Source organism: Opisthorchis viverrini, assembly GCF_000715545.1.
Source record: "Opisthorchis viverrini unplaced genomic scaffold opera_v5_13, whole genome shotgun sequence".
NCBI lineage: Eukaryota > Metazoa > Platyhelminthes > Trematoda > Opisthorchiida > Opisthorchiidae > Opisthorchis > Opisthorchis viverrini.
In genome coordinates, this window is record NW_008751669.1 from 1,549,197 (window position 1) to 1,576,157 (window position 26,961).

A 26,961-nucleotide genomic window follows, 5' to 3' on the forward strand; every position below is an offset into this window, starting at 1 on the left:
GATGATCCTGATGCAATGGCTGGTAGTATCTGGCTTGTGAGAGTTGTACTTAGCCCCATGACTGAGTGCGTTTTACTGGGCTCCAGTAAACAGCCCGTTTTGCTATGTTACTTTGACGGGATTAATCAAAATCAGTGCATGTCAATGTGTTAGTTGGTGCTAGATTTATTATATCATCACACGCCGCATCAGAGTACAATCTTAGTGCTGAGAAAAACAGCCTCTTTGGAAATTTTCCACTTAGGTCAGTAAGACGCTATGACGTTATGATTCCTGAAAGTGATATGAATGCTAGGGTTTTCCCACAAATTCCCGGTAAACCTCATGTTGGTGGCTGATTCGGAGTTGACGCTCAAGGAAAAGTCATCGGGGAAAGACTCCTCCAGGTATATGCTGCACATCATTGTCGCCAGCACAGGCATTCAACACAAGCACGTACACCCTGTGACTTGGAGGCCACCCAATAAAAACCAGCAGTGAACTTAATCGGACCCGTGGATGGCCTTGGTACAAGATTGCCGTTCATTCCGGAGTACAGCCCTGGACTCTGTTTGTGTCATTGTACGAGCAAGCTTTCGGCCAGAAGTACGGCAAGTGATGCAAAGCCGTCTGTTTTATCAGTTGAAAATCGACTGTCGCAAATCGACAGTAAAGTAAAAAGCTCCTAGGACTCGACAGGAAAAATAGTGTTTTCGATGCCGATTCGGTAATGTGAAAGACGTAAGAATCACAGCTTTTGAAGTCATCTGCACAGCTCAGTGAATCGTGATGTCGTTTCAATCAGCAGCTCTGCTTAAAACTAGAAAATTTATACCGGCTAAAGACAACTGTTTTGACGCGCGCAAATACCTCAGACGCCAAATACTTAAGAGCCTAAGATCGGACAGAGAGCACCGACTGATCACGAAAGTCCGGGAATTCGCGAAAACTTTTGCAAAGGGAAACAATCGCATCCCTTCCACGTTTATTTTGTTATCTGTTTCGAGGACGTGGAATGTTGGTGGAACCATCTCCAAAAAGACAGCACCTCACTTTATTTATAGGAACGTCATCTTGAAAGATAGAGTGAACCCTCTGAAGAACAGGTTAGCTAGGTTTCAGCAACTCAGCCTCTGAAAAGAGTAGCTTGTACTCGAGTGGGAAGTCAACATCAGTCCGCAGAATTCCAGCGCAAATTTTCAATGCCTAAGCATAATAAAAGAATGAAGTGCATCAGCGGTTATCCCCACATTTAAAGCAACTGCAAGGATATCGTACGAATGGTACTGGAACATCAGCCAATTGGATAGAGCTCCCGGGATTATCCCACGCAAGTTGATCCTCCAACAGGAGAGTCAGGTTTGGCCGGGATTTCGTCGATCATATCTTTCTATTCCGGTAATTACTGGAACTTCAGTATTCATTCCGACGACCAACAGTGGCCACATTTCTCAATCTAAAGTCTATTTTGCCCGCGTTTGACGTCAGAAACATTATAAATGTCTGGCGATAAAAGGGCGTCTCTCTAATTTCTTGCCTCCTTTTAAAACTCCGTATGCACCTCCTGAGAACGCGTACGTGTCTATGGTAAATTATCTCCTGGGTTCGCTAAATTCACTGGCCGCAGACAAGGATGTTCTCTGTCGACCTTTCACTTCATCTTTACAACCTTCTTTATCTTTGTCTTATTTGCGTGCCACCAACATCCTGATGGTCAAAGCACCCACGAGACGATCGCTCACAGACTTTGTGTAGACCGACGACATTGCTTTTCTTCCATCAGACTTTTGAGACATGCAAACTATTTCAAATAACCCAAACAATTCTGCTACATGGTTCGGGGCGCGCTTCGCGGCTGTAAAGTCTAGCGTGCTGCTGCAGTTGAACTGACCAAAGTATCAGACAAGTTAATTTACCTGGAGAGCTGCTTAACTTCCCATGGTCTGGAGAAAGAGGAGCCACTTTCGGAAATGAGAGATTAGCGCATCGTTTGCTAAACTCCGATGTTTGTGTTGCCGAGGTGACGTCAGCTTGACGGTCGAGTGTAAAGTGTACAATGCTGCAATCCCCCACATGTTGTGGACCTTCAACTACTGTGTTTGACCTCAAGTCTCTCTGAAGCATTGGGGAAGTCTGGTGGGAACATCAGGTCAGTAATACCTAAGTATACCAGATGGGTCTGTGGGTGTTCAGTCTCCCTCGATAGATCAGCTGATTACACTCCATAAGTTACTTTGGTTGAGCGATGTACTTTGTATGCCAGAGGACCGCTCGTCCCGTGGAGATCGCTTCTCTCGGTCTTGTGTCGCGTGCTGACGACTCAGGACATGCAATGCAGCATGTAAGTCCTTATCTGCCAACTGAGCTGTTTTGGTAGACGTCGTCTTTCAGGATTGGGATCTCAGGACAAAACAAATTAATGGTTTGCGGCACTGGCAAACATCCCTGTGTCATGCGGCCAATCGTGGTCTTGAATTAAAGCTATCGTCTTTACTGCGTGGCCGCCAATTTCTCCCATAGCGAATGAACAGAACAATTCGATGCCAGTAAACTGACTAGGATATCATGTCATTATTCTTCTTATCCTCGGTGAACGAAGCTTTAGCATTGCATTTTGATGCACAGTTTGTGAGCTGAGAAAGTGAAATGAACTACTTGATGGATTGTATGAACACGACCGTATACAATATATGTATATATATATATATATGTATATATCACTCCTGTTCTACACCCCCAGTCACACACCAACTGGCTATGATAGAGTTTTCCTTTATCCAGGATCTTGGCCGTAACCTTGGATAATTCGCTGACGATAGTGAGCCAACGGACGTCTCTTTTAGCAACGCTAAAACATAACTTTCCACTTTATTATCACTAAACAAACACATGCAAAAATTCAACGGCCATTTTTTTTCAAGGGGCAACAATTCGAATACTGTTCTCAAAACCTCCATATCTGTTCTGCTGAACGATTTCAAATCATTCCGTTACACAATGAATTTTTAGAAAGTAGATTCTGCTCTGTTTGCCAACTGGGAATTCTCGACATCTTTCACTGTGCTATGTGCCTCATTAAGTCATCCATCGTCGCCTTAATCGGCAACCGTCCTGAGCTTGACATGATCCCCTACAAACGTCTGTTTCAAAATTTTAAACGCATTGATAGCTCCGACACATACACCTGTTGAGCCCAAGGCCGTAATCAAATAGCTAGATTGAACGAAAGCCTCAAGAATCTCCAGCATGCAACATGATTGCAAGGCAGTAGAACACTAGTTTTCTCTGCTACTCTGTCCTCGAATGATGATCATGACGGGGATGGTGACGAATGTGTTCCAAAGTAGCTAGTTTCGCGTCACCACTTTCGAGCATCCTATATGGAAAGACTGCCTTCTCGACCTCCAATCTTAATTTCTACTCATCACTAGGTGTAAAAAAGATCGTGCCGGTCTGTAGGTTACTTCCCAAAAGATTACAACTGCCCAGTTGATCACCACCGTGATTGTTCCAACTTCAAAAAGTCAAAATATCTTTTGACCATCTTTACCAACCATGTCTAAAAGTTCTCAGACCCATCTGTTACACTGATTCTCTAGCACGAGACAGGCACCATTACACCGTTGCGAATCCTAAGTGAAACCGTTACTGCTTCGAATCCACTCTTTAAATGAGGCCTTCAGATTATCACCCCACCAGATGCAACCCCGTGACATATCACGACACTGAGAGAGGTAACCACCATAAACCATCATGAACAACACACCCATCAATTCCGTGCATGTTCCTTAGTTCTTGTGTCGAAACGCAATGAAGGAAAATACACAATAATGTGTGTTTCGTATAACCTTTCCAATACCCTATTCGCTACCATAATGCCGCTTCAATAGCCAAGCCCTTCGGTTAGCTTTGCCTAACCATTTTAAGTATGCAGCCCAAAACAATAAGTGTCCCTCAGTCAAACATTTTACCGTACCAGGTTCTTTTTGCACTTTTAAAATCTGTATTGACAAAGAATCTTTACATGGGGAGTTATACAGTTGTTATTATCTTGTTTTTTAAACATGATGTGTTTTAGTTTTAGCTCACCGGTATTCCGTTTATCTAACAAGTAATATATTGGAAATCGATCTTTGGTAGTCCATTACCTAGGGCAGTTGGCAACAACCATCATTCGGATAGGTTCTGTGCCGGCATATTGTCAGAACAGTAACTTTCAGAGACGAAATGAAATTGTGAGTTACTTGTGCGAAACCCATTCTCTAAGACAAATCGGGGAAGTGGACTCGCAGATCATAGAGATATTTTTTATTTATCCACCGTACATGAACTCACTTTCTAATTTCTAACACGGTCAAAATGTCAGTTTCCGTAGGACCGTGTCTTAATACACTTTGGCTTAAGCAATGCTATTTCATTGGTTATGTCATCGTATCCTACAAAAGGGAATGTGTTTTGAACTACTGTCCTACCATAGTACAGACATGGTAAATTAATGAGTCACCATGTGCTTCAAACTTCGCTTTTAGCTGTCATTAGTCAAACAGAACCTTCTGATGTGGAAATTGTCTTCAGAATACTTAACTAGCAGATGTTCTCGCACATGTTATGCTCGCCAGAAAAACAAAAATCGGACTCATTCAGGCGTGATTTCAGCTCGTTAGTCAAAGTGGATGGAACTTCTCGCCCTGCTTTGAGTTGTTTACAATATCCTAAAAATTGACCCTCTCACGAATTTGTTTGAATGAATAGAATGGATGCGTCCCACTCGTTTGGCTCGCCAGAGGGCACCGTTTGACACTAGTGGTTCTCAAAACCCTGTACGTATATTACAGCTAACGAAATAGCTTTAGACTCAACTACTACAAGGCCACCAGATCTACGGTGAGGCCAGTCCTGGACGCACTGAGCAAAAATATACCACAGACACTGCATGCTCACATTTGATTTGGCAGAAGTCCCTATCGGACTTTATACTGTCAGTGTTTGAAAGTCCTTTTTTCACCCATTTTCAAGCTCAGATTTGATTTCCATGTTAAAGTAGAATGTCATAACAGCGAAAGCAGCTTACCACACCAAGCAGCAAGGCAAGCCAAACGAGCTTGCAGTTCGGTCATTTTCAGATTTTGCCATGGCAGCACAACGGAAAGAAATCGGCTAGTCGTCAGCCCCAGTAACATGAATGCGGTGGAGAACACAGTGACCTGAAAAAAAGGGAGACAAACAGAGGAGTTTACTTACCCTTTGAAATACGCTCCGTTTCATGAAACTGCTGCACAATCTGGTGTAAGGTAATCCCAACATGTAATATAAATAAAGGTGCGAACTGAGTGTAAAGCGTCAACAGAAAAACAAGGACCAATTATTAATATTTGATGGCAACGTGTGATTACCTGGCAAATTTTTAAACGAAACGAACCAGGAATTTATGTAAGAGCCACTTTGGGCCACTTGATGAAACCTAGCCATAACGTAGGAAAAATGCGAGTTTCTCTAACGAGGCGTTTGATCCCATTGTTTGATAGAATGCAAACCTTCCACAGTGATCTAAATGTACTTTTCGGCTTTAGAGGATGACAGAAAAGTTGCCACTTGCGGTAAGCACTAATTTCCTATTCTACCGTTATCACAATCATGACTGAACTCCTAATAATAGTCCTCGTTACCGTCTTCACAATCACTCAAAACGCACTACCCTCATATTAAAACCATGATAAACATCGTCCCCCGTCTTTCTAACGCTTTCATCACAGGCACCATTGGTATTGTTTCTACTGTTGTTATTACTATCCTTAACATGAACACTATCACTGTCTTCATTCTCAGTTGTATCCTCATTCGCATTATCCGCTACTGGCAATCTATATCACCCTCACCGCCAATGTCGTTAAAATGCGTGGTGACATATTCAAAGACAACAAGTCATTTATCATCTGAGCCTGTTTGCACAAACATGGACCACACAAAAGTAAAACATAACGTTTGCGGAGAGTCACGAAAACTTCCTAGGACACAGAGTATCTCTCCAGAGTGATGTTAGTGAACAATCTAAGCAAGTCATATTCTGTACCCCGCGCCCAACTACTTCAGTTTAAGGTAAAAGTCAAAATTTGAACTACAGAAGCAGTTTTTACTCTGACACAGACTGCGGAAAGTAAGCTGTCTAAAGCAGGTGGTTGGTCAGTGTGATGGTTGTTGGTGGCTACCAAATTCTTATGAATACTGGGTATGTAGGACTAGGTTTCTGCATAAGAACAAGAGTGGAATATTCTTACATTACCATTATACACTCGCTTATAATCTTATCCACCCAACTGTTAATGAGCTATCGCTTCTAAGTGTCACTCAGTCGATTCTTTTATGATGACGTCATAACCACCCCATTCTTTGTGCCAGGAATATGCCCATCATACTTGGACGCACGAAGTACGTTGGAATCAAATCAAATTTAGGCTAATACTGTAAGCGAAATAAACGCAGGAACTCCTGTAATGGCAAAATCTACAGAAAAATTTGAATGGATGGCGAAAACAGTCTCTCAACTGTTTTCTGCCGAAGGATCACTTCTTCAAACTGGCTGAAATGATATTGAATTAAAGAAGCTGATATGACGGGTGATTGTCCAACGCCTTGTCCAAAAACCGATTTATGAGACTGTCGAAACTTGGCGATCCTTAGATTGGAACTTCTAATCCCCAAGAATACTGAACCGCCACCTAACACTGATTTGATTTTCGCCAAAATGGATTTCGATGACGGTTTCTCAATTTGCAGAAGCTCTTGTCTAGGAGAACAAGGTTTCGCAGAAATGAATCCAAAGTTTGTTGACCAAGTTGTTTCAAATGATAGCTCATAGGTCCAAACCTTGCCCCACTAATAATGGAATTTTACATTTTTTGCAATCGCTTTTCGATGGCATCATAACGATATGGCAGTTGATGGAAACAAAATAACCGTTCTAGGGAAGTCTGGAAAACAAACTGTGGCGTAAACGCCTAGGATACACCTGCCGCACCCTGTGCGGCCGTATGTGTATCATCTTTTCGAATGACTGAACAGTATCTCGTGGGAAAAACCGTTAAACCGACAAATGTTCACCAACGCTAATATCTATGGCGCTCAAGCTTTGATCACAACTGCCGAAGATAGAATGACCAGTGCAAGTGGTTTAGGTAATTTCATCAGTTGACAATCAGGTTAGTTTTAAGCATTCGGGCAGAATAAGTTGATCGTGACATTGAAGATTTCTTGGAGCTCATAATATGGTAGGTGTTCATCACATTCACTGTAGTTTGAAGTCTTCACGTGCAATGATAATAGTAGCGTAATTGAAGAATGGATTACGACTTGGAGGCGATGACTGCTTAGGTTGGTTGAATGTCAATCTTCGTGTTTTTCTAACCTGGCTGCAACCAATGTACACATCCTTAGCTTGGACGTGGTCAGCCCTTAAGAAAGGTCAACAAGATTACGCTGAAAACAAACCCCAAGATTTTTGGTGCCACTCCATACGATGCTTTGACCGAACAGTTGGGGGAGATGTGACTGCAAGTGAATCAAATAAACCCCATTGCTGTCCAACAAGCAGATCACTTTCGTGTTTGGTTTTCCGATTTCTACTGCAGGCTTGGGATTACTGCGTCCGATAGCAAAGCTATTGACAGTCGTCCAGAGGGCAGATAATCCAGTAAGGTGGCTTCACCCAGCAAATACCCACATTTTTATGGCCGTTTCTCTGAACGTACGTTGGAAAAATACCTAGAACACCATAGTCCGTAAGGAACTGCTTTAAGAACTAATGAAAGTGGAGCGTCAAAGAGCAAACATTTCAAGAAATCAGCCACACCATTTTCATTAGTTTTACAAGACTAGGGAGACTCACAACGTTGTGTGAAAAAAAACTATGGTCATTGCTACAAAGTTTGGATTTAGATGGTTTTAGACATTAAACGGATGTTGTCCACGCTAAACAAATGGAAGCGTGCCTGAGAATCTACAAAGCGAGCGTATTCATTATCGACGTCTACAGTGCAATCCGTATTCAGATACAGAGAGGGTCAAAATTTGGTGATAGAGATTGCAGAACCATTACAGTGATATTATTGATTGATGATGAAAACGCAGCATACAACTTTTATTTTCCTGATAGGACGCTAGAAGGAGAACATAGGGCAGCCAGTGAGAATAAAATATCTAGAAAACAAGTTGCTTTGTTACTCTGTGGATGTATAGAGGACGAAAAAATGACCCGTAATTTATAGACAAACACAAATCTTCAAGCTATTTAGCTGATGGTGACGCAACATATCTTCTTGTTCACAAGTGTTCCCTGTGATTCAAAAGTTCATAATGTGCTTAGATGTCAAATTTCTTGTCCTGAAGTTGGTTAACAGAAAGATAGCTACTCATAAATGACAGGTACTCATATTCGTTGACAATGCTGCCTCGCAGTTGGTGAAGGATGAATTTTCCGAAGTCCGGGTAATATAGTTGCCCACAAAGTACACGTCGTTCATGCAACCCACAAATCAGAGTGTAATTTGGTTCTGCAACTATTACTTTCGACAAGTTATTGTCGCCTTTGTAATGATTTACACATAAAACAGGTCTACTGCTATGAACAATATGGTTAATTCGACAAAATTGAACTGCAGTTCATCTGGACGCACGCCATCCACGTCCTCAGAAAATTAGGATTTATGTCACACGGGAACAGGCCGGAAAGATCCTCTAGAAATAGAAGGTTCACAACATATTGGAATTGGCGATATCTTACTTTATCAGGAGATGCAAAGGATGGGATTCGACCCAAATGAAGTGCATCCGAGCTGAGTACGTGAATTATTGTCTGTATCTCAGAATTTGGCGGCAAAGCAAATAACACTATTTAATACGGAAGAACAAGTATCTCCCTCGATGCAAAGACGAGGAGTAATGGCGCAAACAAAATCCTGGGAGGTTTTTCATTTCAGCACGGTTTGGTATTTTTTACTGAACTTCATTTTGCTATCAGGGCCTACGCTGACTAGTTAAAAGGGAACAAGACCGCTGGAAATCTGTGACTATTCCGGCAAATAAATGGCTGTCCACAATGAATACTCCGTTACATGTTCCCTTAAAATGGCTGGCTGTTCCACTGCATCTGCCATATTTACCGAGAATAGGAAGGGCATGCTTTCACACTGAATTCGTTTATTTGTCAATAATCCGCCTTTCAGCTTGAAAGTCTCTGCTAGACACGCACAGCATTAACGATCATAGTCTTGACATTGAATGGGCTACTGAGCTAGCCCTCAACATAACCTATAACGGTCAGTTATATCGTTGTTTCTTCTTACTCAGTCAACCGGTACTGAGCTTACAAACCCAGACGTTCGACAAAAGCATTTGCTTTTCACCAGATGTATTGAATTTCGAGAGGTGTGGCTGGCAGAAACAAAGGTTTTTTTTTACTATTTCCCATAGATAATAGCAGCGCTTATTATACTCTTGATTGGGCTTTCCTACTCAGAAACCTCTGGTGACTGAAATGCACATACTAAATAGGCCACAGCTACAAAATCACCTCAATGCGCGCTAACTTTATGTGTGGATTAACGAAAACTCAACAATAACTGCAAAGGGAATGGTATACCGTAAACCACCGACCTGTCGAATTTTTTGCGGCTTTGTACATGGAATCCACCACTAAAACGTCGCTGTAGAAAGGGCAAATTATACTGATCTTGGAAGAGCCTTCGCTGAAGTTTTGTATCCCGGACCTTTTTAACAGGATATTTATGCCAATTTTTCGTGGTCGAAGGGCATTTTTCTCACTCTGAATCCAATCGAATTTTTCGGGACTGTGTTTGCCAGTAGGCTTGGCAAACCCCAAGAGGGTTTACAACACCTACACTCTCCAACACCCATCATAGTTGCCCATTGGCGCAAGCGGAGCCAAGATGAATTTTACTCCAAACTGGAATGCTCACGTAATAGACTGATTTTTAAAAACCAGCGGCGGACCACTTTATCAAACGGTTGACCGCTGTACGTGATTTCCCCTAACGATATATCCCATTTAGTCGATGCCTTTGCTCTTTCCATCCATTCTACACTTTGGAGAAAACTAAGTAACAGTGTTCCTCCTTACCTGTAATTCCCCGTTTTATCCCTCTCTGACTTTGTCCTCAATAACTTACTCCTGATGTCTCTGTCCTCTTCCGTGATTTGTCCTGTTCTTGGATAACCGCTTGCTTTTTCACCATCCCGGCAATTGAATTCTTTTCTACCCTAAACAGATACCACAACGATCTGTGTGCTCTATTTTGTAAATTTTGCGCACGAAAAATGTATTGGGCAAAGATGGGTCAGGTGGTGAACGTTCTCTCAGTTACTTTTTTAGTGCCCAGCTTTTGGGGGATTAAAATAAGTGTAACATAGCTCTAGTAGGATGACACTGTTTGTTTAGGTATTTTAGTCTATTGATGATATGTAAACCAATAAAGATCCCTACATTTGAGTGCATTTCACCATTTTGTTATTTCTTTAGCTCACTAATGTTGTAAACGCTTGCATTGTCCGCACATGAGGAGGTACACTACCTGAAAGCTGTATGCTATCGCGGCTGAGATTAATCTAAACTGTGTTTTAAGTGAGTTTGTTATATTTCTTTGTTTACATAAGAAACAGCGCTAAAGTTGCATTTTCCAAAAGAAGAATTCGTGCTTTTCCTCGATAACTAAGCTGAGAACCTGATCGCTTGAAGTTTGTATTAGTTTATTTCACTTTTTGAGCTGTACTCCAGGTCCGTTGGTCACAGCTGCTACAGGATCGATCGCATGAAAATTGAGGAGCGTAACAGAGAGCCATCGCTGAAGACGATGTCATGGTAAATTAGTTCGGGAAACTGGTGGGCGACGGACTGAAGGCGTTAGCCTTGATTCACGAGCGCAAATGACCGCGCGACTGAACCATTTGTGCCAATGTCATTAACCATTGGTGTGTTGAGTCCCTGGGTTCGCATCCAGGGAGGCGGTAGTTGTCGACCCGACCAAGTTTACTGGCTAATATTTACATAGTTCGTTGCCAGAACATACACCTTTCGGTCTGTTTTACTCACTGCAGGACTGGGTAAAGTAAACGGTCTTCCGGAACGCGTAACCTATGGAGCATGAGCAATTCATCATTTGTTGAGGGTTCCTTTTTCCCAGGACCATCAAAATTACTGATCCGATTTTTCAGCAGATCTGACCAATGCTTTGTAGACACCGATGGCCAATCAATGACACCTCTCTTACGTCACCTGCGCGCAGAAGCCATGTCTCTGATTCATAAGGCAGTATATATTGCGCCACCCCAATGTGAGTTCTGCCCGTCACATACGAACTGACGTCACGTCGGCCTCATAGTGTCGAATGTTGGCAAAAGCTACCCTGGCATTCCCCATTCCTGAAGTAATCCCATTTCCAGCCAGTCCACCGGAACTTCTACAATTAACCAGGTGAATAAATTTATGTACCATGTCGATTGGCTCGTCTGCATGCATGAGGTTTGAGTTTGATACAACCCAGTAATTTAGCAGCACTTACACTTTGTAGGTTCGAACTACACGCCAAACCATGCGGCAAAAAATGGCCCGCATCTTTGGGGGATGCGGAATAGGAACAGCAGTAATGTTCGCGTACTTAGTGTCCGTGAACAAACACCCTGTAAATATTTTGACTCCCGACGTTCCACAGGCAAGCAGAGAAAGGTCAAGCATCTCATCAATAAGACAATTGGGGAGGAATGGTGAGAGGACAGTTCTCTCTTTTAACAGTGATCATGATAACTTCAAGTGTTCAGCTCATCAGACGACAATCTCGCAGATAATTTGCCGTTCCTGCTTGTTCGCAGATTGTTTCACTTACACTTGCCTTCTTTTGCCTGGATGGTCTGATCAGCTAAAATACAATGCAGCTGTCACCCGCATTGAAATCTCCCTCCATCACCTGGGCCTTCACAGTCTGCCAGCGTTTTCTATCATTCTTTAGGGTCATGCTTGAGGAATCTGTGTGCTCCATCATAGTCATTAGTTGCTGTTACGGCCTTTCTGGCATCAGTCAAACCTTATCTCGAGATACTGATTGTCCATTTGTCGAGTTGAATGTCTTGGGCGGACAGTTTTGAAATCTATGAGTGAAGCTTCTTTAGCTCGATGCAGTCAAACCACCGATCAATTTCACTTATTCGTGTAGCTGTGATTCCAATCAGTCTCCCTACCGGATCGACTAGATACTGCTTAGCTGCTGAAACTCGGTGCATTGCTGACGGAAATTGATTTGATAACTCTATACTTAGAGTGGCATGAAGGGAGAACGAACGGAAATCCTTAACTAAATTCTCCATCACTTACTGGCATTCATATGATCCAGCTATGCACATGACTGGCTTGCGGTCGGTAACCAAAGCTGTCGCGGCAGCTATCGGTTGAACCCGCCCTTCCCAGATTTAGAACTGTACTCTGTCGGAGCGTATGATGATACGACAGATAAACATAATCTACTATACTGATCTATATTTTCATTAATTAGACGAGACGGTCGTACAACGCGACGACGATTGTCTACTTGAATCCAGTCCGGTAGAGTCCTTCCAGACTCAGGGCTGAATGCAACCCTCACACCGTTGTTATCACCACCTGTTGCGTCAAAATCACCAGATGATCCAAGAATGGAACGTTGAACATTGGAGCACATCCCAAGTGGCTTTAGAGTGCACAACAAAAGTGTGGTTTTGTATGCATCTTTCAGGGGAAGCATGGATCCCCAGAGAGTAGAAGCCTGGTTCCAGGAAAGTATATGTATTGCCTAATTTGACAGAGTATGGGCATTTAGGTGCGAAACATGTACCAAATCTTAAGAGATTAATAAGAGATTAATTTGTTTTAATTTACTAGACAATAGTTTAAACAAGGCACATGAGTTGTGGGACTACCAGATGCCCTGATTGCAGTGAATTGTGCGATTAATGGTACCCGTTGAACAAAGTGCAACAACGGCAAATGATACTTAGCGGTCGCCCAGACCAAGACAGGGTGTTAAGTTTAGGTACCCCAGGTTTAGCCTGTGACTCAAAAGTCTGACCCAAAAGGATGCGAGCTAATTCAAGGTTTTGTTGATGGACTCGACACCCGGTCTCTTATTCAGATCGAGGCAGCAGAAAATAGGGTTCTCCTTGAGGATCCTATTCCGGGCCGAGAGTCTATCCATCCTGCTGGGCTGTGGGATCCTGCCTGACCCGAGCGCACAGAGGGCCTAAGTCAACTGTGCATAGCTAGTATCTTCTGAGGGGCACCGGACCCGCAGATTTTGAGTCCATTTCGACCGTGATAATATTGCACCGGTAGTCACGTTTAACTTCTGGGCGATCCTAGTGAGCACCTCCTACGCCCCACACTTTCTAACCCGTCATTTAACACATAGTTGCTTCCATAAATATGCTATCGTGATCACCTGTAGGGAACAATTAACTCCCTTCACACTCACGTCACAGAGCGAGGGCCGCCTAACAACAAGGGCTATCGCTAGTCTTCGTTTGGTTGCCCCCCGTTAGCATTTCTGGCATCGTTGAGCCTCGAGGAACCGAGTTTGAGCCAGTGTGGCCACAAGATCATCACAGCACTGAGGATCGACCACCTTGCTTCCTTAGGTCAGGAAGCACGTCTAAAGCGTCAACAAAATTTTTGGACGAAAGTTTTATGCAGTGACAAACTCCACTCCACGATTAGGCACCAAGATAACTGTCGTGTTTTTTCACTCGGTGGCTCCCATTCAGGACACATTACGAGCTTTACTAATGGTGTTCGCTAATCTACGGGTAACAACTCAGGGTCATTTACTCAATAGAACATTTCAGCGCCCAAATTCCTCATCACTATTTTAACGCCGGCCAATCGCTACTACCAAAGTTCCTATTCAACGTCATTCTTTACTGAAAAAGCAGCACCCATCTTAGGGTTTTCTTAAGTAGACCTTTGCAAGAAGATTTATAAGAGTATTAGGTGAGCTAACTTATCTCAGTTACACCCAAAATGTGAAATACGAATTCATTTTTGTTCTCATGGTGTCTGATAAATGGTTATTTTTTCCACGGTAAACTAAATAATGGTCCATTAGTGGTAATAAATGATGAATTCGTTACTGGAATCCGAAACTGCCTTCCGTGCACACCGGTAGCTTATAGAGAAGTAATAAAACAGTTTCATATCCTGTTAGGTTTGATTTATGTTTAGCAAAATGGATACTAAAAAGAAGCTGACTTTGTATAAGAGGGGTTGTGCTTTTCTCTCTCTCTCTCTGAGGGAAAAGGTGCGTGCCAAAATCTGTACGCAAAGCTCCGCATGAGATCTTTTTGAGTGTGTATGAATTAGTGAATGATTCTTCGATTGAATACGCTATCAAGTGATCCTTGTGTTTCATGTTCCGTGTAAAGTTGGCTTCCGGTTCCAGGATATTTTATTATTTTTATCATAGACGGGATGGTAAATCAGGCGATCGGTGGCATGGCTACAAGTGGGCCGTCGCCCACAATCTTGACCGGTGTGTTCAGATCATTCTCGTCTGGACGTTAGCGCCCCTGTCTTCGCCATGTTTATATGGTTACGTACCATGGGTCAGAAACAACGAACCCGAGTACACTATAAAAGTTTTCATCCATAGATTCGGACCCTAGGTCTCTAATATGCAAGGAGAGCATTTCCCTCTTAGTCAACCAGTGCAAATTGGCCAAGCTGAAAAAACATCACAGGAACAAGGATAGCGAAACGCAAAGCGCAAACTTATTTAAGTGTCCATACATAAAGTCGCCCATCCAAATAGCTCCGTTCATTTTGTAAGCAGACACTTTGGCCTCAGTGACGCTTTGCTTTTGGAGTATTTGACTGACGAGCCATGCTGTTTATAGCTCCGTCATTTTTCACAATCTTTTTGCTATGTTCTCTTCCGAATGTTTTATAGGTCGTTCACATGGCGTATGTTCAAAAGGTCAGACGACCAAATTGGGGGTTGCAGACTTGCAATGAATACGGCTGGGCGATTCAACTGGAAATCTTATTTACCTCGTCTAAATACATGCTGCTGTAAAGTGACAAAATCAGTGGTCCAATTGTTTATCCACGTAAACAATTTCCCAGGTGGTTGACGGGAATCTCCCTAAAGAAACGGTTAATCCATCCTCGATAGGTGTCGTCCTTCCGGACATTCGTCAACGCATGCTGTACTTGAACAAGAGCTTGTATGCAAGTGACAGTATACGCCTGTTTGCAGATTTACTTGGTGTTATCGACAGAAGACTGTATCTCTTATCAATGAAGTCATTTAGTTGAGCAAGTTGTAAAAGCCTACCTCATGTTTCCCTTGGGGAAGAAATACACCATCAAACTTGAATATAGTGCCACCTGAAACATGGTAGGGCTTTTGCCCCACAATTTCAGTTGAAGGATATCATAGGGGGATAAAGTTGGGACGTTTGCTAACACAATGTAATTTTCAGATGAGTCTCTTTCATCACTTTCTTAAGGTGTGGTGCTCAATTAAGGCCCAAAGATTTTGGAGACTTTACTTCATCTATATGATGCGCTCCGAAAAGAAGAGACGAGTGGTGGGTTGCAAAATAGATTTTTACAGTCATATAAGAGACGCTTCACATCAGGGTTACCAGTGGTGACTTCTCTAAGACAAATGATTGCATTCGTGGTGTTTACTGCACGGACAATCGGTCACGCTTATTCTTGGTTCCACTCAAATGTAATCTGCGAAAGCATTACTGCTAGTAAACATTGCGTTATTTTTTCATCTTTCCGGGATACTAGCTGAAAGTTCATCGTATTTTCCACTCCCGTTTAATTTCCAACAGATCGCCATTCACGCAATCCCTTTTGTAGATTCATAAACCTTTGGTTCGCAAAGACTGTTCCCAAAAGGAATTGGGCGTATTGGAACCGTGGGTGTATTTCAACTGAAATTATTAAGTCACTGACAACCACAGCAAGGGAATTAACCTTATTCCGCAGCCAGTGGTTACTCCAATTTAAAGTTGAATATTCAAACACATGGTTACAACACAGCAAAAAGCCTCAATAAATCCAGTCATTCTTCATTGATATTTTCCAGAACCATAGCCACCTAATGTAGTGAAATATTATTTGCCTGAATTATTTCCCATGACATCTCAGCTAATAAAAGTTTTACCCCGTTATGCGTAGCGGAAAACGAGCGTTCCACGGAAACGTATGTGATAATCATTTCTAACAGCAAGTCATCTATGACTGCCAAGTAAGTAGATCGGTAGTCTCTCTGGTAGTTAGACGACATCTCTCTCCTCACCAAGTTGGATATCAACATTATGTAAGTTTCAATGGGAATACTAGCCTAAAGTTGCTCACATGTTTGTTTAGCAAATGTACGTTTAAATTTAAATCTCACAATCGGTGTCCGTTTACCAAAACTTTGACATACCACAAAACTTCGGTGAATCTCGGCCCCAACCACGAATTGGTTAAAATCATATATATTTTGAGTTTTTCAATAAAACAACAACCCACTTTTCGGAAACGGCGTCCAGGCATACTGGCAGATTGATCTTGATCGATTTAATTAAAATTTATTGCCACGACCAGCCATGACCATTGGGTTAAATCAAGACAAATTTACCCTGTAATGATAATTTACGTTAGTTTGCTGCCAGCCATGAGGGAAAATGGAAACACTAAACCTGAGAAAATGATTTCGATTAAAATGAAACCACAGACTGTGTTTGTAAACCGCGGCAAACAAAGGCAATTGCTGCTAAATTGGCACCATAAAACCAACGGAGAAAATTTTTGACCGACTATAATGAGGACCAGCTGAGCTGCTCTCACCTACCTGCAATAAGCTCCGCCAAGAAAGCCAAACAGTTGGATCGTGCTCGGGAACGTTGGTAATAAAATGTATTTGGATTTATTTTCCTGAATTCCTGAATTACCCCGGAAGAGACTCGTAGTAGCAAAACTCATGTCACCTGAAATCATTGGTAGAAATGGATCAACTATCTTATTGCAACCTGGTCGAAGAAGAGAAGAGTCGGGAGAGCGAAACATATAACCCTGCAGAAGGTTCTAAACTCACAATTTTTGATACGTACTTCATTAGCATCCTTCTGCTGAGGCATGTAACGGCCATGAGATCGCCATTGACAATGTTGGAAAAGTTCCTTTGATAAAGAGCTTCTTCAGGCTAAGTGACAAGATTACGGGGCTGGTCGATGTTGAAGGCGAAAGAAGAGCCAGTCAGCTAAATCACGCCAAATCGGTGTCAGGTATCAGCTAGAATGTTTTGTCTGTTAGGGTGCGTCAACAACTGTTAGAAACGATGGAGAGTCTACATGGATCTGAGTGCAGTTTATGGTCTAGTTCTTCCTGTTCGCTTCACAAGAATATCCTTTCTGAAGGTCTTTCACATTTTTTGTCAATTTGTTTGGTGGAGCTAGTTCTACGACAGTTGTGCAAAGGATGGGGATTCTGGGTTTGGTTTTTCACCCATTTTTTGCTAGCGAATTTAAGTATATTGACAAACATAGTCCCCCAATCGGTTCATCTAAGGCCGCTCTCTACACGCCCACTGGCTCAACTCTCTGATTTCTATTCGCACTGTGGGCTTGGAAAATTCAACTGCCTTAGTCATTAGCCACTCTCTTGTAAACGACAACCTCCGTCTTAAAAGTGCAACATATTCCATATGGGTTTCATGTCCTGTGTTTAGCGACCTTCCCTCCTCCATCGAGTATTTGGCTAGCGCTTCGTATTCGTCTGCATTTCTTGATGGCTTGTTGCTCCCTCTCTTACGCAGGCCAAATCTGGTGATTTTAAATGGTCATTTTTCCTACACAAACTTTAGTGCAATCATCGCACGTGATTTTGTGCATGCGGTCTCTATTCCTTCAACTGAAAAGAGATCCATCGACTTAAATCAAAAATGAACGTAACCACTTGCTTTTCTGGCATGTCGTTATAATATTGGATCTGATCGGTACACTTCCAGTAACCGCAGATGTTTTCGGATTTATATGTGGTAACTTCTGAGCCAAATCACTCCTTACTAGGTCTAGATAGCGGTGGTAATATCCTTAAATTTTTCTTGTTTAAAATGGCTGTGTATCCAATTCCTTCAGTTCCGTTGGAGTTGTCCGTCTGGTTTCTGTTCGACGACCCCTCTGAATCCAATAAACTTTAGTGAGACGATACTAAAGTACATGGATTTTGCATGAGTTCATATGTAGTTTAAAAGGGTCTTCGTGCCCGTTGCCTTCTGGCAGACGGTAGTTTCAATTTTATCTCCCTTGTACCTGCCATGAAATCCGGGACGGGTAGTGTGGTCGAAGTGGAATCTAGCTCCTTGCTAAACTTAATATGAGGATCTAAACTGTTTAGGCACTCGCCGAAGATGTCGGTATCGTCATTCTGCCCACAATATGGCTATCGTCAACCTGCCGTCAGCGGCAATGATACCTAGCCAAAGCCATTGTTTGAAATTTTTCCATTGATATTGAATAGAACTTAAATCGCATAATATAGATGGATGAAACCACAAACTGTACACTTGGAAATATGACTTTGACGTTATTCGGTGAGTTCTTAACCGGTCGGATGACAGGATGGTGATGTGGTGTCTTAGATAATGCGCTTTTCAGGTACGTGCAGTGATTGATAGTTTTGAAATGCCTGAGAAACGGGTCTGTGGACAATCCGAGACACTTTAGTCAGGTCAGGTGCCGGGTTCACCAAACGTAAGCAACCCAAAACGTACATCTTGATGTTTGATCGGCTGGTTGTTGATCTGCTCCAAAAACAACAACAGCTAATTGGTCAGCTAACAATAAGTACAGCCAAGCTGCCAATACCAGTTACATTTTAAAAGATGAATTCTTGGAATGTGTTATCGACCTTGCTGATTGCAGTTTCCTCTAATAGCTCCTTTATTATTGGCGTTTTCTCAGGTTAACATCATCTACTAACGTGAGATGTAGCACCGTACTATCGAAGCATACAGTCCAGAGCGGAATCTTACAATCACGCTGGGTTGTTCAACGTGTTAACAGTTAAACGCACAGTACCATACCACATCACAGTTAAAAGTACAGTATAACCCACTGCAGTTGTTTGATCAGGGCAGAAGGTTGCACTCTGTTGTGCTTCCCACATAGGTGTTATATGTAAATTTGGTTTTCGTTTCAACTTTATTTTTTTCAAAATAATCTCAGTGTGGCTCACAGTCAGAAAAAATCATCTGGGTTTGTATGCTCAAACTGGGAGCCTGAATTAACCTAAAATAGCCCCAGCAAGTCATAACAAAGCAGTGTCGTCAGCTTAGCCGCAGTAGTCAGCGCAGCAATATGGACAACGATGAAGGTTGCGCCATGAAAAATCACGTGGACTCAAGTTTATATTTTCATGCACTTCAAGACAATTTAACAAATTGTGATTAGCATCGGGTATACAAATCAAATGTTCAGAAGCAATTCATTCCAAGTATTCGGTGATTTTAGTAGATTTGATGATGTGATAGTCATTAAACGATTGCTCTCATCAAGTAAAGTGCGGTTATCCCTGATAGTTCTATACTGTGTGGCTTATGACTTAATATGGCACCTGCGTCTGCACTGTGTTGTACTACTTAACTGATTAAAAATATTTTGACGGATGCTGTTCACGCAGTGACGCTTCAAGTTCAAGTTCAAATCGAACAGCCGCCCCACTTAACGTATACACTACGTGAATCGGACAAATAGTTTGCTGAACTAGAATGGAGTTTGCATACTACTACCCAGGAACGACCTGTATATTCTGCCATGCAAATTAGTGAGGAATATTCATAAAACCATTGTAGCTATTCTACTTGGGGAAACAATGAGAGCTACACGTGGTAAGAGCGTGTAAGCAGTTCTGTTTGAACATTGGTGCCTTAAAATTCTACTGACTCCGCTTAAAACAGATATGAACTGATCTGATCAACAAGTTTTTATAGACACGAACCGATCAGCTGGCGCCCATAACTCAATGAACTTTTAATTTCGTTTTTTATACCAAGTTCCTTCACCATTATGAACTGTGGTTCATTTGGCATTTGATCTAGGTTGAAATACTGGGGCCAAATTTACCCTCGTTTATCACAATTTACACTTTTAGTTTCTTGAAGCATGTGAGCAGTTTGGCTAAGTCTCAAATATCAGTTAAGATAAGTTTCCATGGCACGGTCAACATTCGCCAAAATTTTTCACGCGTGCGAATGAATGCCTTTGGTATTTGTCCATTGTTTTTGCGCTTTCTGTGGTATGTTAGCCGGAGGCACAGCATGAATTTTGTCAAAAGTGCACCAAACATTAGATTTTTTGCATAATATTATGTCTTATGTGAATGACTTATTACATACCCAAAGTTCGCCGAAAGCAGGTTTGTTTCGCACATGTCTTTTGTGTTCACGTCATTCCTTTTTCCACTACCGTTCATAATGTCACGATATGAGGATACTGGTTCGCTTAAAACAATGGCGTTATACCATGAGTCCGCATTTATTAAATCCCATAAGCGGTGTTTGTTCTTGGCCGTATCACTCTGGGAAAATCGCCATCTGGAAATTTAAATGCGCTTAGACATAACATCTAGGTAGGCGCTGACATTCGCGCTTGAGCGATGCGATTTTCTTGCCCAACGCACTTAACAACGACTCAATGACTGTCTTGGGTGATTCACTCAGCTGGCACATCTGTCAGGACTTCCCAGTCAGTAGTGGCACGGGCGCTCAGGACCCGACAGACGGTTTTTAGCTAATTGTGGGCAGCTCGTTTTCTTGTAGCATTTTCATTCTTCAAGAAATCTCTCTTCAGACCATGTTGGGACATCAAAAGTGGTCAAATTGGAGTGATGTATATACGATATTCTCTCATCTTTATTTATTCGGCTCGTAGAGAAAAACCATAAGAACAAAAGCAAAAAATGACGGTGTGCCACAGCTATGATATCATTTAGGCGCAGTCGTTCTGTCACAATTCGCTGACTGATACACAATTTTGACTCTTTTGTTCGTTATGTAAACACACACTTACATCGTCGTTTTATTATTTATACTTAACTCAGGACGTGGCTTTTTATGGTGTTAATGATACGTGTTTTAAAAGTATAACAATAAAAGGCAAGTTTTTCTGCTGCTATATTCTTTGGTTATCTTCAGCCAACAGTGGATTCTAGGTTATCATCGTAGGAAAAGAATCAATAGACAGTCGTCGGGGGTACACATCAAAGCGTTTTCAACCCAGTATTTTTTCGGTTGTTATCTCATTTGAAAATTTCACTTAACCACCACCGGTGTGTCACATTTCTGTCAAAGTTGTTCCGATTTTGGGGAAGTTTGTTGTTGATCTCAAACCTCCTTTCACACTGTAAACATATGATATCCTAATCCGCAAATTTAGAGAAATATAGTAAACAACGACAAAAGCTAGTCAGTGACATACAATGATTCACTGCAACTCAAAAACGGTCCCCTTCAACAAAAGCATAGGAAATGTAACATGTCCTTTCATGGGATTATTTCCAATACATATTATTTGAATCACGTAAGTAGAGCATTCACTACAACTGAAACATGAAGGCAATTTTTTTAAATTGGTGACAACACTAATGCTGGGAGACGATTCTACGCCATAACGACAAGTACCGCCGAGCGGGTATAATAATTTTCTCAAATTATTAATGACATTGCAAGGCTGATTGAAGACCAGATTGTCCATCAACTGCCGTAAAATTAAATGAATTCAACATGAGATTAACCACCGAGATTGAATCACACTTCAAGAATGAACGTATTCTTGTTCCTGTGGGATGTTTATCTATTTATTCAGACGTCGACAAGCATGTTAGCTGACAGTTTCCAGCGGTTTGAAAACACTCGTGCGTGCAATTTAAATACAGGCTGAGCAAAAATAAGTTTTAATAATTGGGATCCGATACTTCCTGATTGAGAAACCTGACGCTGACCAACCGGATTGCGTACATGTTTCCACTAGTAAAGGCACATGACATGGAGCTAGTAAAGTGCAATGATTTTCTTTGTGGGAAAGTTCACGAGCGTTATTTGTTGCAGTGAAACGCTCAATAAGAAAACAAAATCATTCCAGGAATATACCTCCTATTTTTATAAAGCTCCGCAATAAACACAGGTTGACACCTAGAATCAGTGTCAGAGGCTTCAACCACCCTATGTGATGGTCGCAGATCTTGCTCGAGTTCAGAAGCAACGTGCCGAGTTAGGGTAGTATCGACAGAGTGAATACCCTCCCTCTTCGTTATGAAGCTGAAAGCAGACAGTGGTGAAGGGTACGAATGAAATATTACTCGCCTGTTTCCTTCTGCGTTAGTTACCGTCTCAGTAAATGAATAAGCACAAAAATTCCTGGATAATGATTGGTTCACAGTCACTCAAGTTCTACCTTTCGTTATGTTTTTTCGATGAGGAACATGAGTCATACCCTTTTTTCTTTGCAAAGTCTACCATAAAGTTCGCACCAAAATATATCAGAGTATATATCAATTATATCATTGCATATCAAAACCTTGACAGTAAATATTTGCATCACAAAGACTAAAGAGGTCGTATCTCATTTAGTGGGCTGGAAACCAATATATTTGTTCAGGGCCAGAAGTCCCGATTGTTCAGTATTTTATATTAGTCCATTTGTGTCCAGCATATTACTTTCGTTTTTGTCAGTCCCTCAGCCACGCAGATTTTCAGTCAGCCACACTCGAATTCTCCGGAAGTTAGTTGCTAGTTGCACAATATGTTGTAGAAGAGCACCGCCGGGTTAACCAAAGGTATGTATAGATCGACATACTTTAATTCAAACCAGTGTTGATTGCTGGTTGAACCAAGCTTTTTTCTTTAAGTAACGTCTACTTAAATGGGATAAAGTGAGGATCCAACGTCCATGGGTTTATAGAGGAATCTTTCTTTTAACTTGGTTTTGGGAGGGGAAGTATGTCCCCCGACAGATATCTGTGAGAATGGTAGCCATGCGTATGAGTAGTCAATTAGGTAGGACTAAATACAATTTTACAGCAAAAATACAGTAAAGTTGAGCAATGTCGATTCGGGTCTACAATACCGCAAGTGAACCTTGCGAGAGACGCATAGGTCGTTCAAGTTCATTTAGAACACAAAAAACTACAATTATTTTTAGCAAATGATTATCACGAAGGATGATACACCTCCTAGATAGATGTCGCGGGCTGATTCACAAAGATATTTCTCTGGTTAGCAATCTGTTAGTAATGTTGTAATTATCTGGGTTCTTGAAAGCCTTCGAAGTGAAACTTAACTACTACAGAGCCTGTCATACACATTAACAGTCGATCCCATATATAAAGTATCGTATGAAACTTAAGCCTGTAGTCAAAACTACGGAGAAAAACTTCATTCTTTCTAGGAATTTGTAGCATTATTATGGGGCAAAAGTAGAACCATTAGTCATTTTTGGTTGTCTTTTTTCTCTTTGAACCTTAGGGGAAGATAACTGAGTTAAATGATCATTTTAGAAATTATAAACAAAGAATGAATTCGGCTCTCCTTAGATGATTTTTTCTTGATTAATGTCAATCATTTTCCAATCAACCGAGCAAATTTACGTGCAAAACTAGTAATACGATTCTCTCAAACATTAATGATTTGCATATTTGGCAAACAGATCAGTGCATTAACGAAGGAATAGAAATAATGTGGTCGGCAACAGTCTGACGGCATGACTGATTTTGCCTGCCTATCAAATTTCAACTGCGATTTATTTTGCACGTAAGTGTTTCTCACGCTTGTGAGTTGTACGGGCGAATTTGTGCAAATAGTAGTGTTGCTCGGAAGAAACTTAGCAATAATTCAAAGAGATCTGTGCCGCAGGTTTATCCTCCAGAGATTACTCAAAAGTGAGGCTGTGAATCTTTAGGAACCTTCGGCTAGCAATTAGACATTCAGATCTTCATCTATGGGCACTTGGCAGTGTCCAATTTGCCCGGTAAGCCGCTAGTTAACCGTTTAAGTGGCAAATTCTGAGGAAAAAAGTGAGGCTGTGAATCTTTAGGAACCTTCGGCTAGCAATTAGACATTCAGATCTTCATCTATGGGCACTTGGCAGTGTCCAATTTGCCCGGTAAGCCGCTAGTTAACCGTTTAAGTGGCAAAGTTCTGAGGAATCCCATCGTCAATCTTGTGATGTCACTGTCTTTAGAAAAAGAATGGAGAAGGTTCGGAACCTCAAAACTATCGGTATCATCTAAACAAAATAGGCCATCCCTATCAAGCACTACTGAAATTTTTCCCATTATTCTTAGCTCTAAGTAGGGTTTATTTTGCAGCCAGAATGTCTCACGGAGCCAGGGCCACACAACTTGGTCGTCCTGCAAGAGGCGTGCCAATGTTTGACCGGTGAGCTTAAATATCTTTGAATCAGTCGTCAGTTGCATTGAAAAAAGTCCGAATCTTATAAATTTTCAAAACAAAATCCAAAGCTTAATCGCCTGTTTGTAGCTTTAGTGCAAACTAAGCATGTTGTTCAGCTCCCTGTTTGTTTCAACAATTGTACTACTTTAAGACAATATTAATATGGTTGGCTTTCAGTTGGTTTACCATGAACAACCTAAAAGCTCGGCATATCTTTCTAAATTAATCGATTCTATAGGGTGGATTGAACTCAAATACTTCAATCGTTCTGTTAAATCGCAACACACTATGAAACCGCTGAGTAATTATAGTGATAGAGTAATCACAGGAGATGGCGATTTTTACCAGAAAGGTGAGGGGCATACTTAGGTTAAATACAAAGTGAATTACGTGCAATTGATAACCAGGAAGACTGAGATGCATTTCAAGTCAGCGAAAGGAACCATGCGTGGAGCACGAATTGCCCGATTAATGCTGCTTCACGCTCTACAGTTTGCGTTGTTCCTGAACTAAGGCATATGTATTGGCTAGTTAGGCAGATTCTACAGTCGGCAATAGAAATTCAAGCTATATTTTTTGAAATTATCATTCCATTAGCTACAACGGAGTTAATCGTCAATGTAATGCATTCGGTTTGCACATAGTCCGAGTAGAAGACATTTAACTTACTTGTACGACAAAGTTGAATACCTTGCACCAGAACAGGCCAAAAATCCAGCTGTTCAGGTAGTATTGTGATACAGTGATCGGACTTGTTAGAATGAGGTAGGTAAAATCGGTGCAAGCCAGTCCTATGCAGAACGTCTCGTACACCAGCCGGTTGGAAGTGCTGGTCAGTACGCATATCACCAGCAAATTGCCCAACAACCCAACAGCGGCAATAATAACGAATAAACAGGATGTGATAAAAATAAAAATATCCATTAATCTCCATGCTTGAGTTAAGTTTGTTGTGGACGGTGTTGTGTTATGAAATCTGGAGGTGTTAAGTTTGTCTGAATAGTTCAACGAACTCATTCCTGCACAATATGTAAAATATAAAATAATAATCACCGACTGGGGTTGAACCCCAATAGCAATGCGTAAGTGTTTCACATTCATGTTTTGGCGTTTATGCTATTTAAAGACAAATTGGAAGTAAAACCGAAAATTCTGGTGAAATGGAACACGCCGGTATGATTCCACAAAATACTTGTACGGCGTCTTCTGAAATTTCAATTGTTGCCGCTTCTGTTATCCAAATTCACAATTAATTTTTATTGGGCAACTGGTAGTTTCACTCCGAGCGTTTCTGATTGGTGCATACAGTTTATTCCCAACCAACGAAACGCCATGCTTGGAATTCGACTAACTTAAAGCTGGGAAGTGCGTTACCCTTTTATTTCGGGGGATTACAGTCTTTAGCAGTGACAAACCCACAGATAGATACGTTAGTACTAATAGCCATATATAGTTGTGCGAACGTCTTGACATAAAAAACTCTGAAAACAAAGTGCGGTCATTCGCCTACCCATTTATTTAGGACGAGAGACACCTGGAACTCAGCTGAATCACTCGTTTACGATGTTTTTAAGCTCGGTTTTCTTTCGACCTCTCGTCAAAACAAGATTTGTTTGAAGATGAGTGCAGTTTGCCTATTTTATGCGAACTCAAATACTTCAATCGTTCTGTTAAATCGCAACACACTATGAAACCGCTGAGTAATTATAGTGATAGAGTAATCACAGGAGATGGCGATTTTTACCAGAAAGGTGAGGGGCATACTTAGGTTAAATACAAAGTGAATTACGTGCAATTGATAACCAGGAAGACTGAGATGCATTTCAAGTCAGCGAAAGGAACCATGCGTGGAGCACGAATTGCCCGATTAATGCTGCTTCACGCTCTACAGTTTGCGTTGTTCCTGAACTAAGGCATATGTATTGGCTAGTTAGGCAGATTCTACAGTCGGCAATAGAAATTCAAGCTATATTTTTTGAAATTATCATTCCATTAGCTACAACGGAGTTAATCGTCAATGTAATGCATTCGGTTTGCACATAGTCCGAGTAGAAGACATTTAACTTACTTGTACGACAAAGTTGAATACCTTGCACCAGAACAGGCCAAAAATCCAGCTGTTCAGGTAGTATTGTGATACAGTGATCGGACTTGTTAGAATGAGGTAGGTAAAATCGGTGCAAGCCAGTCCTATGCAGAACGTCTCGTACACCAGCCGGTTGGAAGTGCTGGTCAGTACGCATATCACCAGCAAATTGCCCAACAACCCAACAGCGGCAATAATAACGAATAAACAGGATGTGATAAAAATAAAAATATCCATTAATCTCCATGCTTGAGTTAAGTTTGTTGTGGACGGTGTTGTGTTATGAAATCTGGAGGTGTTAAGTTTGTCTGAATAGTTCAACGAACTCATTCCTGCACAATATGTAAAATATAAAATAATAATCACCGACTGGGGTTGAACCCCAATAGCAATGCGTAAGTGTTTCACATTCAT

General features: G+C 41.5%; 1 protein-coding gene across 1 annotated transcript; it reads right to left on the reverse strand.

Annotated features, from left to right (window-relative positions):
- Positions 1–1,664: 1,664 nt before the first annotated feature.
- On the reverse strand, positions 1,665–26,961 carry T265_01234 (hypothetical protein; the record flags this gene model as incomplete). The annotated part of the gene is made up of 4 exons (XM_009165219.1): positions 1,665–1,834; positions 5,051–5,183; positions 25,131–25,577; positions 26,530–26,961. The coding sequence occupies 4 exons, from the start codon at positions 26,959–26,961 to the stop codon at positions 1,665–1,667; spliced, it is 1,182 nt and encodes a 393-aa protein (XP_009163483.1).